This window comes from Artibeus jamaicensis, unplaced genomic scaffold (assembly GCF_021234435.1).
Source record: "Artibeus jamaicensis isolate MK-2021 breed Jamaican fruit bat unplaced genomic scaffold, CSHL_Jam_final contig_685, whole genome shotgun sequence".
Lineage (NCBI taxonomy): Eukaryota > Metazoa > Chordata > Mammalia > Chiroptera > Phyllostomidae > Artibeus > Artibeus jamaicensis.
In genome coordinates, this window is record NW_026521924.1 from 29,029,081 (window position 1) to 29,045,803 (window position 16,723).

The window sequence follows — 16,723 nt, forward strand, 5'->3', positions numbered from 1 at the left end:
AAAGAGGTTCCTTGTGCACTTCGCCCAGTCACTGCAGTGGTGACTTTCTACAAAGCTGTGGGACCATCTTATGGCCAGGACGTGGATAAGGATGCAATCCATTGTTTTCCTTCCAGATCTCCCCGCTTTCACTGGCTGTCCTGTGTGTGGGGCTTCAGTTCTATACAACTGTATCGGTTCTCTACAATTTCACTGTACTTATGTAACAGGGCGCAGCCAATAGGGGGGCCCCAGAAAAGGATTTGGGGTGGGGTCCAGAGTTCAGGGTGTCCAGGAAATATTAAGATGTCCTCACCACCCCCCACCCTCCCCAGGGGGAAGGGACAAATAGAGCAAGAGCCATTGAGAGCTGTTTTGCATAGCAACAATTTTGCAGCTAACCTCTAGAATGATTATTTAACATATCTATAACCTTTAACTGGTTTCATAGATATGTTAAATAGCTGTGGCCATGCTTTGAGCCAGGGAGAAGGGAGTGGCTTCTGCCCACGATGTAAGTGGGGGAGGGGGGCTGGTCCCCTGAGTTACAGCGCCTGCGTGAGAGCTTGGAGTTGATTGGCTCCATGCCATGGCGCCATACCTGCCCAGACTAATGATGGCAGCCCAGTAAACTTGCAATAGTATGAGAGTCCTGGCAGGTGTAACTGGTTGTAGAAGGAGTCAGAAATGGGGCTGCAAAGGAGGATGGGCACAGAGATTTAAACCCAGATTCGGCAGCCATTGGAGAGAGAGCCATGCAGTTTCAGCAGAGTTAAGATCCCCTCTTGGTGAGGTGAGAGAAAGAGAACCATGCAGTTTTGGCAGAGTGCAGACCCCCTCTTTCCCAGGTGAAAGGGAAAACCACACAGTTTTGCCAGAGTGCAGACCCCTGCAGCCAGGTGAAGAAGAAAGCCACATGCTTTTGGTCAGAGTCCTGATCCCTGCAGCTTTGGTAGAAGAGGCCCACGCGGCTTTGGGGTGCCCCTTTGGCCGTGTGGCCTGGAAAGCAGGAGAGACTTTGCCTGGAACTGGGTACAAAGGACTCTTGCCAGTGGACCCTGAGAGGGTACCACAGTACTTTGGATTAACTAGAGAGAGATCCTGCACAGCGACACAGCTGATGGCGCCAGGGGCCTGAAAAACAGACGTGTGCTCTTTTCCTGATTTACGGTACCCGGAGTTGGGACAGTGGGAGAAGGGAGCGCTGTGTGGGTGTAGGTGTATACATAAAGGACTTTGATATTTTGGTGGAGGCATTAGGCCTAAATAGTTATTAAATAAACATTTCGTTTCCTTTTCACAAATCTCTGGCATTGAGAGATGTCCTTCCAATTGGCGGCGGACAGAAGAGCCCAGTAGATATTAGTATTCCATCCTTGGGAGGGGCCCCTGTTGTTCTGTAGCAGTTTTTGGCGTCCCTAGGTGGGCCAAATATTGCCCCGCCTCGGACCTCTTGTTCGGTAGCACTTAGGTGGTGTCTCCTCCTCTGGCAACCTCGCCTCTGCCCTCTGTCTTCTAAAGTGGGGCTGTTTCACAAACGCTCTATAAATGGAATCATACAGTGTGTAACCTTTTGGGACTGGTTTTCCTTGAGCAGCGTTATTCCCTGGAGATTCGCCCCAGCTGCTCTGTGGATGGAGAGAGTCCATGCGTGTGCATTTGCGGGTGGAGCCCCACTTGGAGGTTTCGGGGTGGGGTTTGGGGGGGCAGGCGTCCAGGCGGAGCCAGTGGCTGTGGCCCTGAGGCTGAACGAGATCACCCTGGGGACAGGAGCCCCAGGTTGATGACCTGGCATGCATTGATTAAACACCCACTGTATACCAGCTGCTGTCATAGGCCTAGCGGGCGCAGGTGCGTGTGACATGGATGAGGCCCCTGCTGGTGGGGCGGGGCCCCCGTGGGACCCGAGGCCAGAGAAGGCGCCTGTCTTCCCCCGCTTTTCTCTCTCTGCAGCCAGACGGTCTTGGCGCCTGTGGAGGCAGCAGCCAGGCCCTCAGGGCAGCGTCAGGCCAGGCGTTTCCAGGAGGCCTGAGTCAGTGAGGACAGAGCAAAGGGTTGCCCCCAAGGCCAGATGGCGTCCATTCCACCAAGACTGACCTGCCTTGTCAGATGGCCTTGGTCCCTGGGGAATATCACTTCCTGACCAAGGGGTGTGGTTGGTGTTTTCCTCGTGTCCTTGTCAGGCACAGCGACTCGGCTGGGGTTTGGACGGCCTCGAACCCATGGGCTGACTCACCCTGTGCCCACCAGTCTCCTCCCCTCCGTCTCCTTGTCCCCAGCCTGTGCCGCGCTGCCACTCCTGTTATTCCCTGACATCCCTGTGTGGCCCACTTTGCTCTTCTCTCAGGCCCCCCAGCCCTCCCCTCCCCTTTTCTCACTCCTTCCCCATTTCTTTTCCTTCTTTACTGCTTTGTTTCCACCTTCCCTCTCTCTCCCCATCCCCTCTTCTTGTTTCCCTTGGTTTCCTCTCCTTCGAAATCCGCCTCTTCTTTTTTCCGTGTCTCTCCCTTCCTCTCGCTCTTCCCTGTTTTGCTTTCCCTCTCGCCCCCTCGCCTCTTCTCCGTCTCCCGTTCTCTTCCCACTGCGCTCTGCACCCCTCTCCTTCTCTTCCTCTCTCTCCCTCCACCGTACCTCCCAGGCCCTGAAAGCCACCCCTGCTCCCCGCCCGGGGCTGGAGGATAAACCGTCCCATTCACACCGGGCAGCACAGGAGTCTCGTGGGCCGGGGCTTCCCAGACGAGGGCCCGGCCTCTGGCGAAGAATGAGGCTGTCGGAGTGGGATCAGTGCAGTGACAGTGACCTTCCAAGGCTCACGGGCCTACGTGCAGGTCACGTGGTAAAGCACAGACCTGGCAGATCCTTGGGCCTGGACGGCAGTCCTGTGCTCACCTGTGTGAGGAAAGGGTGACATCAGAAGAGGCTCCCAAGGCTGACTGGGTGCCTGGATCGGGGGAGGAGGGGCTCAGGAGACAGCCGGGCCTTGCCTCCGGAGCAGGTTCCTTCAGTGGCAGGGAAGCGGTTCTGCTGCTCGGCCCTGGGGAAGAGTCCCCCCAGAGGCTGGGTAGGGACTCCGGCTGGGCCTGTGGACGGCTCCCTCTGACCTGTGTGCTCTGGTGCGTGCCTCTGTTTTTGCCCTAATGGCTTATGTATTTAATGAAGAACAGCCACGCGGGTTAGGGACCCAGACAACACGGCCGATTATTGCATCTGTGTGTACCTCCTGCTCCCCAGAGCTAATTGGAGCTGGTTTCAACATCCTGCTGTGGAGCCGGCCACAGCTCCGAGGAGTCCACGGAGACTCGGCTTCAGGGTAAGGAATGTGCAGCTCTGTGCCGGCTGCTGGGCCTCAGCCCGCTGCCGGCGGGCTGTGCCCACGTCTGGAGGTGGATGCTGGCGGCCGGGGAGCTGGAGAACCCGGTGTGACCAGGTCACTGAACTGAGCAGGCCACTGGGCAGGGGTGGGGGGGGGGCTGATTTGCTGCCTCTTCTGAGGAGGGGTCGTCCCCTCCCTGCTCTGTGCCCAGAGTGTCTGCTGCAGCCACAGCCCCCAAACTCTACCCCTGCCCCGCCAGGAGCCCCACCCCATTCTGTCCCCAGAGCTTCCACCAGTGCCCTTTCTTCTTTTTTAAAAAATTTATTTTATTGATTATGCCATTACAGTTGTTCTATTTCCCCCCTTCATTCCCCTCCACCGTGCATACCCCCTCCCCCACCATTCCCCCCCTTTAGTTTATGACCACATGTCTCAAATTCTTCAGATTCTATATTTCCCATACTATTCTTGCCCTCCCCCTATCTATTTTCTATCTGTGGTCTATGCTACTTATTTTCTGTACCTTCTCCCCCCTTCTCCTCCTCCCACTCCCCTGTTGCTAACCCTCCATGTGATCTTCATTTCTATGGTTCCCCTCCTGATCTAGCTGTCCTCTTAGTTTGCTTTTGTTTTAGGTGTGGTTGTTAGTAACTGTGAGTTTGCTGTCCTTTCACTGTTCATCTTTTTTATCTTCTTATTCTTAGATAAGTCCCTTTAACATTTCATATAATAAGGGCTTGGTGATGATGAACTCCTTGAATTTGATCTTATCTGAGAAGCACTTTATCTGCCCTTCCCTTCTAAATGAAAGCCTTGCTAGATAGAGCAATCTTGGTTGTAGATCTTTGGATTTCATGACTTGGGATACCTCTTTCCAGCCCCTTCTTGCCTGTAAGGTCTCTTTTGAGAAATCTGCTGACAATCTGATGGGAACTCCTTTGTAGGTGACTGTCTCCTTATCTCTTGCTGCTTCTAGGATTCTCTCTTTTGTTTTAATTTTGGCTAATATAATTATGATGTGCTTTGGTTTGTTCCTTCTTGGGTCCAACTTCTTAGGGATTCTCTGAGCTTCCTGGATTTCCTGGAAGTCTATTTCCTTTGCCAGATTGGGGAAGTTCTCCTTTATTATTTGTTCAAATAAGTTTTCCACTCGTGGCTGTTCCTCTTCCCCTTCTGGTACCCCTATAATTCGGATGTTGGAACGTTTAAAGATGTCCTGGAGGTTCCTAAGCCTCTCCTCATTTTTTTAAATTCTTGTTTCTTCATCCTTTTCTGTTTGGTCATTTTTTTCTTCCTTCTGGTCCACTCCCTTGATTTGAGTGCCAGTTTCTTTTCCATTACTATTGGTTTCCTGTGCATTTCCCTTCATTTCAATTAGTTTAGCCTTCATATGTTTCTCTAATTTGTGACTAAAACCAACCAGTTCTGTGAGCATCCTGATCACCAGTGTTTTGAACTGTGCATGTGAAAGTTTGGCCATTTCTTCGTCTCTTAGAGTTATGGGCTCTGGGGCTTTGAGTTCTTCTTGAGCCATGTTTTGCTCTGTTTGTGCCTGTTAGGTATGAGGAGCAGAGCCTTAGGTGTTCACCAGGGCGGGGCCACCCAGGTCACTGGGTTGTGACGCTGTATGTGGGGGCAGGGTCAAAGGGCGGCAATAGCGGTCCTCTCTGCTGCTTCCCGCTGCTGGGGCCTGCGTGGTCCGTCTCACCTCTTGCTCCTTCGCTGGTTTATCTGCATGCGAATGCGTGACCGCGGTCAGCCCTCAGTGGGTCCGCCCACTGCTCCTCCACACCTGGGATCCACCCAAGGCTGCATGTGAGCCTGGGTCGCATGCCCAGGTTGGTCTGGTGGATCTTTCCTGCCGACCCCGCTCTGCTGCTGGCTTCACCCCTCTTACCAATCTGGCTGAAAGGTTCGTTGTTGTCAGACTTCCGTATAGTTTAATTTTCTGTGGTTTGGCTGCGTTTTTGTTGCTAAAACTTTGTTGTTTTTAAACTTGGTTGTGCGAGAAGGTACAGTGTTTCCACCTATGCCTCCATCTTGGCGGAAGTCCCCACCAGTGCCATTTCTGAAGCACCACATGGGGCGCCCACCCTGGAAGCAGACAGGGCCCAAGTGGAGATGCGGCTGAGTCATCAGACCAGCGGGGCCAAGAATAAAATGAAAATGTGAAAACGTGAGGCCCCCTCCAAAGCTTGTACAGAATTTCCAGACAGTGACGGCAGGATGTCAGACCAGGCGTGGGGCCTGTGTGCTACACGCAGGTCGCATGCCCCGGGGCCAGCCCTGTCTGTCACTTGCGAGGGTTGTGCTTTGAGTGAGTCCCCACGCCTTCGTGCCCACATCTGTAAGATGGGACTTACAGCCCTGTCTTCCATGCAGGATTGTTGTGAGTGGAGACAGGCAGCATGTGACATGTCACTGCTGTTATTGTCACCGGTGACGTCAACATTATTACTTAGTAGCTGTGTTGCTCCCTTGGTGCTTTGCATGTGCTGTGTGCGTATGTCATACTCATTTTCAAACGATCCCTTCGTTTTGGATCATTTTAGATTTGCAGGACCTTTGTGAGGACAATACAGAGCACACCCCCGCCATGCGCCCCTCGCCCAGTTTCCCTCAGGGTTGTCCTCTCGCGTCACCGTGCTGGGTCACCGAAACCCAGTCGCCCGCATTGATCCGGCAGAGTCACTCGCTGCCGACGCCGTTCGGACTTCACCAGAGTTCTCTTTGAAGCCCACGCGCTGTTCCAGGCCCGCGTCCATGGCAGAGCACTGCTTGTAGTGAGAGCTTTATCCTCCTCAATGTGACCTCCTGTCTCCAGGAGTGGGTCACAGACCTGGCCAGGGCAGGGACGCCAGAACAGGGCCACTGCAGGTGTCTGCGTCTGGAGACACAATTATCTTGGTTTGTCCCGGCTCCTCTGGAGCCTTGCTTGGCCTGAGGCCGTGCCCAGGCCTCTCCTGTCTGCCTCAGGGGTCGACAGATTCCAATCCATTGACTCTCTTGACCTGAGTGTGTCCTGTGCATGAGGCTTGGGCTCCTGCTGTGGCTGCAGCCTAGGCCCTGAAGACCAATGTGGCCCCTGTCCCATCCCCATGGGGCTCAGCCTGGTGGGGAGACAGCTAGGCAGTGAAGAAAAAGGTTAACAGGATACATTCCACAGAGCTGCAGCGAAGGAGGGAAGGGGACACGTGATTGGGGGACCCTTGGGAGGGTGTGAGGGAAGGAAGGAGCCAGCACAAGAAGACCTGGCAGAAATACCTTGAGTGGGGACAGCAGGTGCAAGGTCCTGAGTCATGACAGACCCCGTGAGGTCCAGGCCCCTTGCTGGAGGGTTGTGAGTGACCGGAGGTGAGGGACTGAGGGTAGAGGTCAGGTCAGATCACGTGCTTCTGGAGTCATAAACCCTTAACTGTAAGGGGCCAGGCAGGGGGCAGAAATGAGTCACACAGCTGAGGGACCATGCGGGCCAGCGCACGTGTCCCCTGTATTGGGACGTCTGCATCTCAGCGTCAGCCTGTCATCTCCACCAATGTGCCAGGGCTCCCGACTTTTTTAAAAAAATTGTTGTTCAGGTACAGTTGTCTTCATTTCCCCCACCACAGGTTTTTAAAGAGAAGCTCGAAATCTATTTTTCATTAAAAAAATGTGAGAACATAAACAACCGAAAAAACAAAAGCAACAAAACTAGCAAAGAAATTCAGGCCAGGGGAGGCCACGTGGGACACGCCTGTGTTCTTTGTGGCTCCAGCCTGCCCAGCGGTGGCTGTGGGGACAGGGCCTGACGGCCAGGCCCCGGGTTTGCATCTCATGGCAGTGAGGCACTTAGCAGAGCATTGATCTGGCTTTCAGGACACTCCCTCAGGGTGTCGTCTGTACCTGAGTTGAGGATGAGAGCAGAGGCTGGGAGGGGTGAGGAATATAGTAGGTGCTCAATAAAAATATTGTATGAGTATGTTTGTGTCTTGTCTGTAATCAGACAGTTGCAATCACTGTCCATGTGCTGAGTTGCAAAGCCAAGGCCTTGGTGGTCAAGCAGGGGGCTCTGGTGCCAACTCTGGCGGAAGGCAGGAGGCAGGGAGTCAGATCCCCTCCAGAAGGCAGGGCTGGGAGGACAGCCGCTGGAGGCTGTGGGCCAGGGGCTAGGGCCCCAGGGAGGCCTAGCTGGGGGGTGGTGACTGGACCCCTCCCCACCTGGCAGTCCTGTCTCTGCCCCCTTGACGGTGTGTCAGTTTGGACACAGTAGCCAGTGTCCTGGCAGAACCTCTGAGGGTTCCTCCTCTGCCTGCGTCCATGTTAACGCCGTGCTTCTGGCTAAAAGCAGAATCTATGAGGACCCAGGAACCTTCTAGGGCTGCTCCCAGGATCAGCATCGCCTATAAGGAGATTGCACCTATTTGTTCCTGCTGCTGGGGTCCTCTTGGCTGGGTGGCCCACTCCGGGCAGCCCTGCTCCCCGGTCCCCAGCTGCTGTGGTCACCAGGCCAGGGGAGGCTGGGCGGGGGTAGGGGTGGGGTTGTCCAGGCTGGGCAGGAGGGCTCTAGACAAAGGGGATTCATCTGTGTGACTTGTGCAGGCTCCAGAAGGCTGGCCAGCCGGTCCTTCGGGCAGGACAGGACCTGCAGGGGCTGCTTACAGAAATGGGAGGGGCTCTGCTCACAGCTGTCCGCATTCTGGAAGACCAGCCCCACCCCCACCCCCACCCCCACCCTGGGCAGATACAGGCAGGGCAGCCCTGCATGGCCTGAGAGGCTGAAAGCCCAGGGCAGGACTGAGAAGGGAGGTGGGGAGCAAGGGGAAAGGTCACACCAGGGGCTCAGAGGAGCTGGTTTGACTCCGAGCCCTGGCTTTTACCAGCTGTGTAGCCCTGGGCACAGCCTACCCTGGCCTCTCTGAGCCTGCTTTTTCCTCCATAAAATAGGCACTGTCACAGAACCTGCCTTTCAGGCTCTTGTGAGCACCAGAGGGGACCATCTGTGGGTAAAAGGCAGCAGCCACTGGTCTGGCAGTGACCCCAGTGTCTACCCCGTGAGGCCCAGGGCACGGGACTGGGAGCAAACCTTCTCCGTCCAGCTCCTCAGCAGCCCACAGGGACGTTTCTGAGCCATGTGACATGAGCTCGGAGCCGCTGCCAGCTCAGATGTCTGCAGGTCGTGTGGACAAGTGAGTCAGGCCAGGCAGGACGGTGGCAAACCGGACAGCACGTGCCCTGTCTGGAGGGGCCAGCACCTTGCACCCGCAGGAATATGGGCCCTGGGTGGCCGGACAACGCGGTTATTCAGGAGAAATAGGAACTCGATATGTATTTGAAACATCCTGGCTCTTCCATGCTGGCAGCAAACTCATTTTTAAATTTGCATGAGCTGAAGCCCCGAGTCTGTGGGCCAGAGGCTAATGAAAGGCCCCCCGGTCTGTGCTCTCTGAAGATGTTGGAAGCCGGGACCCCTGAGGGTCCTCGGCTGGAAAGCAGACACTGAAGGGACATCCCGGGTCCTGGACAAGAAAGAGCTCAGCCCTGGGGCTGCCTTGTCCCAGCTCAGTGCTGAGGCAGAGCCTGGAGCAGGGTGGGCCTGGGTTCGAATTCAGCTCTGCCAGTTATCAGCTGGGCGATCTTAGGCAAGTGCCTCTCTCAGCCTCAGCTTCCTCTTCTGCAAAATGAGACTGTGGCCACTCACATCCTCCGTGAGGATGGGTCCGCTGTGGGCTGGGCGCTCAGGAGGCGCTCACTACTCACCGTCACTGGGGTTGAACTGAGAGAGGCCTGCAGCTTGGACTGTGCAGACAGCCAGAGCTGCTGCTTCTGTTTGCTCCCCTCCCCGCCAAGCACAGGGTTTTATTTTAGAATTAGAGACAGGTAGTTGTGATAATGCAGAGGGTTCCCACACACCCCTCACCCTGCTTTTCTGTCATCCATTGTAAATACTGTACGCGGCTATGAATGAACTCCACAGTTTATTCATACTTCACTAGCACTTCCCTAGTATCCTTTCCTGCTTTGGGACCACATCCGGGATACCAACCACATTATGTATTTGGTCTCCTAGCACCTCTGGTCTGTGGCAGCTTCTCCGACCCCCCTTGTCCTTGTTGCTCTCAACAGGGGTATGGGTCACTGCAGTAGCCCTCAGTGAGGGCCGGTCTGATGTTTTTCTCATGGTTAGCCTGGGGCTGTAGGTTTTCCGGGGGGGGGGGGACACTGCCGAGGTGGAGTGCCCCTCTCACTACATCACATGCAGGGGACATGCTGTCACCAGGACATTGCATGGGTGAAGCCCTGACTACCTGGCAGAGGGGGTGCCAGCCAGTGACTCCCCTGACCGCCCTTTTATTCTCTATACTTGGAAGCAAGTCGCCAAGTGCAGCCCCCCATTCAAGGGTTGGGGGTGCAGTTAAACTTCAGCTCCTGGACGGGGTAGTGCACACACACATCATTTGGAATTATTTTGAGATTTGTATCTTCCTCCTGTCCTCGTGCTCTTACATCCAGCAGTTTTCATCTGGCACCATTCCCTCTCCTTCCCCAAACGACCTGAGTCTGAGTCCTGGCTGTGCCCGTCTGCTGTCTGTGTGACGGAACTCACAGTGGTCACGCAGGGAGACCACTGTGTGACTGGAGTGATGATGGTGACACCAGCAGCAAGTGTCAGTCAGTCTGTCTATTTGGGTGACAGAAACAGACTAAACTGGTTTAACCAAATAGGCTTTGTGTTTTTTTTCACGTGACAAGAAGTCCTGAGGTGGCCAGTGGATCTTCTCCAGGAGGTGGCCAGGGACTCGGGCTTCTCTTGGCAGCTGCTCTGCCTTTCTCAGCATGTGGCTCTTGTTCTCATGGTCCCAAAGTGGCTGCAGTACCTACAGCATCACTGCTGCGTTCCAGGCAGGACTCCGTGAAACTGATGGTATTATCCCATTTTACAGAGAGGGCAGTGAAGCTCAAGAGGATGGGAAACTCTTCTCTTTTTTTAAAAAAAATATATTTTATTGATTATGCCATTACAGTTCTATTCCCCCCTTCATTCCCCTCTACCCTGCACACTCCCTCCCCCACCATTCCCCCCTTTAGTTTATGACCGTGTGTCTCAAGTTCTTTAGGTTCTATATTTCCCATACTATTCTTACCCTCCCCCCTATTTTCTATCTACTGTCTATGCTACTTATTTTCTGTACCTTCTCCCCCCTTCTCCTCCCACTCCCCTGTTGCTAACCCTCCATGTGATCTTCATTTCTATGGTTCCCCTCCTGATCTAGCTGTCCTCTTAGTTTGCTTTTGTTTTAGGTGTGGTTGTTAGTAACTGTGAGTTTGCTGTCCTTTCACTGTTCATCTTTTTTATCTTCTTATTCTTAGATAAGTCCCTTTAACATTTCATATAATAAGGGCTTGGTGATGATGAACTCCTTGAATTTGATCTTATCTGAGAAGCACTTTATCTGCCCTTCCATTCTAAATGAAAGCCTTGCTGGACAGAGCAATCTTGGTTGTAGGTCTTTGGATTTCATGACTTGGAATACCTCTTTCCAGCCCCTTCTTGCCTGTAAGGTCTCTTTTGAGAAATCTGCTGACAGTCTGATGGGAACTCCTTTGTAGGTGACTGTCCCCTTATCTCTTGCTGCTTCTGGGATTCTCTCTTTTGTTTTAATTTTGGCTAATATAATTATGATGTGCTTTGGTTTGTTCCTTCTTGGGTCCAACTTCTTAGGGATTCTCTGAGCTTCCTGGATTTCCTGGAAGTCTATTTCCTTTGCCAGATTGGGGAAGTTGTCCTTTATTATTTGTTCAAATAAGTTTTCCACTGGTGGCTGTTCCTTTCCCCCTTCTGGTACCCCTATAATTCGGATGTTGGAACGTTTAAAGATGTCCTGGAGGTTCCTAAGCCTCTCCTCATTTTTTTGAATTCTTGTTTCTTCATCCTTTTCTGTTTGGTCATTTTTTTCTTCCTTCTGGTCCACTCCCTTGATTTGAGTGCCAGTTTCTTTTCCATTACTATTGGTTTCCTGTGCATTTCCCTTCATTTCAATTAGTTTAGCCTTCATATGTTTCTCTAATTTGTGACTAAAACCAACCAGTTCTGTGAGCATCCTGATCACCAGTGTTTTGAACTGTGCATCTTAAAGTTTGGCCATTTCTTCGTCTCTTAGAGTTATGGGCTCTGGTGCTTTGAGTTCTTCTTGAGCCATAATGTTTTGCTCTGTTCTTGCCTGTTAGGTATGAGGAGCAGAGCCTTAGGTGTTCACCAGGGCGGGGCCACCCAAGTCACTGGGTTGTAACGCTGTATGTGGGTGTGGGGTCAGAGAGGGACAATGGTGGTCCTCTCTGTTGCTTCCCGCCGCTGGGGCCTGCGGGGTCCATCTCACTGCTTGCTCCTTTGCCGGTTTATCCGCACGCAAATGTGTGACCACGGTCAGCCCTCAGTGGATCTGCTGCTGCCTTGTGCCCTCAGTGGGTCCACCCTCTGCTACTCCACACCTGGGATCTGCCCACAGCTGCTTGTGCACCTAGGTTGTGCGCCTGGGTCACCAACTGGGTCAGTCCAGTGGATCTTTTCTGCCTGACCCTGTTCTGCTGCTGGCTTCGCCCCTGTTACTGGTTTGGCTGAAAGTTTGTTGTTGTCAGACTTCCGTGTAGTTCAGTTTTCTGTGGTTTGGCTGCGTTTTTGTTGCTAAAACTTTGTTGTCTTTAAACTTGGTTGTGCGAGAAGGCACAATGTTTCCACCTACGCCTCCATCTTGGCAGAAGTCCGAGAAACTCCTTTCTTAAGGGAGTGAGTGCTGTGAGGGCTGAGACTGGTAGGGAACCTGGGGCTCGGTAGGTGTGGCTGTTGTTTTCTCAGTGAGAGGGGCCTGGTGGCCTGGGTGATGAGGATAGGCCTCTGGGCACTAGAGCTCCTGCCATGGTCAGCCCAGGGACTCAGAGCCCCTGGGGCTGAACCTGTGGGGCCTCAGAACTGGCCCACCAGTGGAACAGCCTTCTTTGGGGGTGGAGGAGGCTGGTGCTGTAAGCACAGGCCAGAGCTGCAGTGATGGCCAAGTAACCCTCAGGCCTGGGGACAGTTGGCCAGGGAGGCCCGGCCCTGAATCCAGCAGCCTGTGTCACTGACCTGTTACTCAGTGCCTGCTTGTGTGGGAGATACAGGGACAGGTTTATTCTTGTTCTGTTTCGGAAGACAGAATTAATTCCGGGGCACACTGTGGCCTGAGGCCAAAGCCGGCAGCCACCATCTTTGCAAGTAAAGTTTTCTTGGCACTTGGCCCTGCCGTTCGTGCGTGTTGTCTGTGGCCGCTTTGTGCCAAATGGGCAGGGTTGAGCGGTGGGATCAGAGACCGGGGGGCTTGCAAAGCTTGAACTACTTACCGTGTGGCTCTTCGCAGGACTAGTTTCTGACCTTGGCTTGAACAGAAGGTGGTCGGGATCAGGGCAGTACAGTTGGGGCTCTAAGAGAGAGATACAGGTGGGCCGGGACTTACTCGGGACTTGGGGGTTTTCTGAAAACGCCTTCTGCGATAGCCGTTTAGGGTCTTTGTCAGAAAAGGAGCTGCTTGGGGGTGCAGGGTGCTGGGGGCCAACTCTGAGGCACCTGCCAGAAGCAGCAGGCTGTGGAAAAGGGGGGCCTGTGGCCCACAGGGACAGCACTGCTCAGCTGGCCTGCCGGGGGCCACAAGGGGCTCATTTTCCAAGAGAAGTCAGGGGGCTGGTTTCCACGGGAAACCTTTGCAGTTGATTCCATTGGGCACATGCGCCTGCGGGGTGTGGGCTGCAGGCTGGGGAACTCGGGTGTCCGAGGTGGAAGTGAGGAAGACAGGGAGCGTGGGGAGACCTGGGAGCATGCCACGCCCCGTGCCCAGGAGGTCCCTCTTGCAGAGGATGGCAGGCGGGCTCTGAGCTGGGGGAGGCGACTAAGTAACTGGGATGTAGGGGGTGAGGCAGAGCCCTGGACCTGGGGTGTCAGGTTTCCAGGTTCCCATCCTGTCCTGGGCTGATGGAAGGCTCCTGCCTACAGGCTTGGGCCCGAGCCCCAAGTCAGACACCTAGGCTTGCACACTGCCTGCCCCTAGAGGGGACTTTCAGGAGCAGCTGTGGGGTGAGGGGGCAGGGGAGGCGGAGATCTCTGAAGTCCCCTGAGTGATTCCCAAGGGTTTGGGTTTGCTGCTCTGTCCTTGAGAAGTCGAGGCAGTGGCAGAAGCCTTCTGGGGTAATGAGTGGGGCCTGGGCTTGGAGCTGGACAGGCCTGGCTGGCCCCTGGTTCCTGTGACCTCTGAGATGGGGCCAACCCCCTTCATTGCAGGTAGCCCTGAGAAGCCAAGAGAAAGTGGGTGTGGCAGGGCTGTTTTCCACAGCACATGGGGCACCTGCGCTGGGGCCAGGCCTCGGGGGAGGGGGTGCTCCCATTCTCTCGACAGCATCTGGGGTGCCAGGCTATTTCCTGCCTCACAGATGGGCTTTCACCTGCTGATTCAAGATCCGGTTTCCAAGCGCTCGCTGACACCACTGTGGCTTTGGTGTTTGTTTTAAGCAGGATACTTGGTTGCATGAGCCGGCCACCCAGGTCAGCTCAGCTTCAGCAAGGAGAGTTCCGCAGCTCCAGAACAGGAAAATGCCAGGGGAACGCCAGCATCTGGCAAAATCGGGCCCAGGTACTCCAAGGAAATTGTCAGGTCCCTGTCCTGCTCTGTCTCCCAACTCTGCTCCCCTGTGTTGGCATCCTCAGGCAGACCCCCCAGTGTGGTGGCAGAAGTGGATCTCAGGCTTGTGACCCATTCTCACGGGAGCCTGGGTGGGAATAGGGACATCCCTGTCCCAATAGCAAAAGTCCCAAGGCTGCTTCTCATTGGCCCAGCTTGGGTCACATGCTTACCCCTGGATCAATCATTAGTGGGAGGTCAGGCCTCCTTCCAATGTACGGGGGGTTGAGGGGCTGGCACAAATGATTCTGTCAGAAGGTCAAGATGCCCTTCCCAGAGTGGGAAGTGAAGGTTGAGCAGGCAACAATGGCACACGCCCACCTGCTCAGCATTGGGAGCTGAAGAGGCCACACTCTGAGCCCCCTGGCTCATCCCAGGCCACCTGTTCCTGGTGGACTGCAGTCCAGTCCTCCCACCAGCTGTGGTCACTTTCCCATGTTTCTCCACTCACCCCAAGGTGTTGTCAGGGGCTTGCTCCGGGGCCGAGATGGTGCTCAGGCTCTGCCCCCTTTCTCCCCGCCATCCAGGCTGGGGGCCCTTGGGAAGGGGGGAGGCGAGCCTATTTGCAGTGGCTCGTTCTCAGAGCCTGTGGATTCCTTGTGAGAATTTCCTTTTCTGAGCGCACATACAGCAGCTCCTGAAAAGCCCCCGGGGCCCTCTGGCCGGGTCTGCCTCCCTGCATTGCTTTCTCCTACTTTCTGAATGCAGGAGTAATGTTTCCGCCCAGCATGAGCAAAGAGGTCCCCATGTCTTGCATCAGATCTCGCTGGAGCTGAAGACTCCATTACACCTAAAGCTGCTCTAAGTCTCTTCTGACCCCTTCCTCTCGGTTCCTTCATCATTAGACTGATTTTCCTCCTTTTCTGGAAGTCTGTCCCCTTGAGGGAGGAGGCTGAAGCCCTGTCTGTGTGGCCTGGTCACTGGCCTTTAGGGACCCTCATGGGCCCCTCCCCATGCCTGGACCCAAAGCCTGTCTTTTCACAAAATGCTCTTCAGCCCCCAAACCATGTGTTGGGAGGAGGGAGCTTGTCTTTGAATGGCCATTGTTCACTTGACTGTTGTGTTTCTAGATGACACTGGCCCATGGGCCAGGTCTCGGGAGGAACAAGTGAAGACACTCTGAAGGTCCGGGTCACTCACCCCCAACGTTGTGTCCCCAGGGGCGAGATGGCTATTTCCCAGTTGCCTTCTGGCTGCGGGGCTCTTGGAAGACTTGCATCTAATCTGTGGGAGTGGGATGTGGCCCAGAAAGGTGCCAGGAGACGGGGGACAGGGGGCAAAGGCCTATGTCCCAGGTGTCCTGCAAGTGGGCTGGGCCAAGGTGGGCTGACCGGGCCTGAGTGGACGTAGCATTCTCTTTGTCCTTGTATGAGGCTGGCCCTTGGCCGAGCTGAATAGCTGGTCCTGGTTTTCCAGATGTGGGGCGACCACATGTGCTCCTTAGACACCTGACCGTGTCCTGCCTTATTTGAAGTCCTCTGATGCTTTTCTTCTGCAATTGAGAGGTCTCGGTGTGGGCAGAGTTTAGGGCGCTGGGGCTCAGACAGTAATTAGAATCCGCCTACTCCCACCCTAAGGCCTGTCTGCCCTCTGCCCATCTCCCTAGTGGGAGCAGCATCTCCACAGCCTGGCAGACCCTCTGTCCTTGGGACTATTGCAGCCACTGGGATCAGCCCTGGCTCTTTATGGAAACTCCCTGGGAGCTTTGAAGGTGCCCAGGCCACACTGCCGGCCAGTGACATCAGACTCAGGGTGGGGCCTGAGCGTAGTCGTTTGGAACTCTCCCAGGGGACCCCCAGGTGGAGCCAGGTTTGAGGTGGTCCTCTGTAAAACTGGCTTTTCTTCGAGGTGCGTGCGCAGCCTGGAGGGCCCCCGCCCACTAGGTGGGGTGCCTGATGGAGGATCCCCCCTTCACAGGCTCCCGGCAACAAAAGCCACAGCAGAAATAAGTAAGCACTTCTTAAAATGGTTCGATTAAGAAACAAAAACAAAAGAACTAAGACCTGTCTATGGCGCACACTGCGGGCAGCAGAAATGGCTCCTTCGGGAGAGAACAGCCAGCCCGTCCCCTGGTCCCCCAGCGGCAGGCAAGCCCTGTGCCCAAGCTTCTGGGACCCTGCCCAGCCGTCCGAGCCCTGGTGTGGTGCCAGCTTTCCCAGCGGGACCTGTGAGAGCCGGCGCTGCCTGTTCCTGCTGAGCCCCGGCTGATTCGGTGCCCCGTCTTCTGTCATTCCAGAAGCTGTCTACGCCGGCGCCCCCAACCTTCCAGCTGCCCACGTTGTACAGGACTGAGGACTACTTTCCAGTGGACGCCCGGGAGGCGGCGCCCCTGACTGCCAGCTGCGGTCACCAGCTGTGAGCCTCGCGGTCCTGCCCTCGGGGACGTTGAGAAGTGAGCCCCTGTGTGGGCAGCTTGGGTTTCTTCTGTTACCATTGTTACCGATTTCTTTGCTGAGATTCCTCCCTTGCTTCACGGAAGGCCGCGGGGTTCGGAGAAGTGTTGGAACCTGCGTGCGGCAGGCAGCACCTCACTGTCTGCCAGCGTTTGGCGGTCAGGTCTGAGGAACCCCCATGCCCGAGGGACAGTGGGGGCTTTCTATTTGAAGGGCTTTGTGCGGAGCCACGGGGGACTCACCCCTCACTCGGTGCCACCTGGCTGTGTGGCACCAGGTCCCTCCCTGTTGGTTGCCTTGTCATGAGCCTCAGTGGCCACTGGTATGTGAATCACATTAATAAAGGTGTCAAGAGCTCA

The 16,723-nt window shown here is 54.9% G+C and overlaps 1 protein-coding gene across 2 annotated transcripts in view; it reads left to right on the top strand.

The window, feature by feature from the left end:
* Nucleotides 1–16,723, top strand: part of BCAS4 (breast carcinoma amplified sequence 4) — a 52,349-nt gene extending 35,626 nt beyond the window's left edge. For both annotated transcript variants that reach the window (XM_037167356.2, XM_037167362.2), the window contains one exon: nt 16,208–16,723. In XM_037167356.2, coding sequence (XP_037023251.2) covers nt 16,208–16,330 — 123 coding nt within the window. In that variant the 3' untranslated portion in view covers nt 16,331–16,723. The remainder of the gene's footprint in view (nt 1–16,207) is intronic.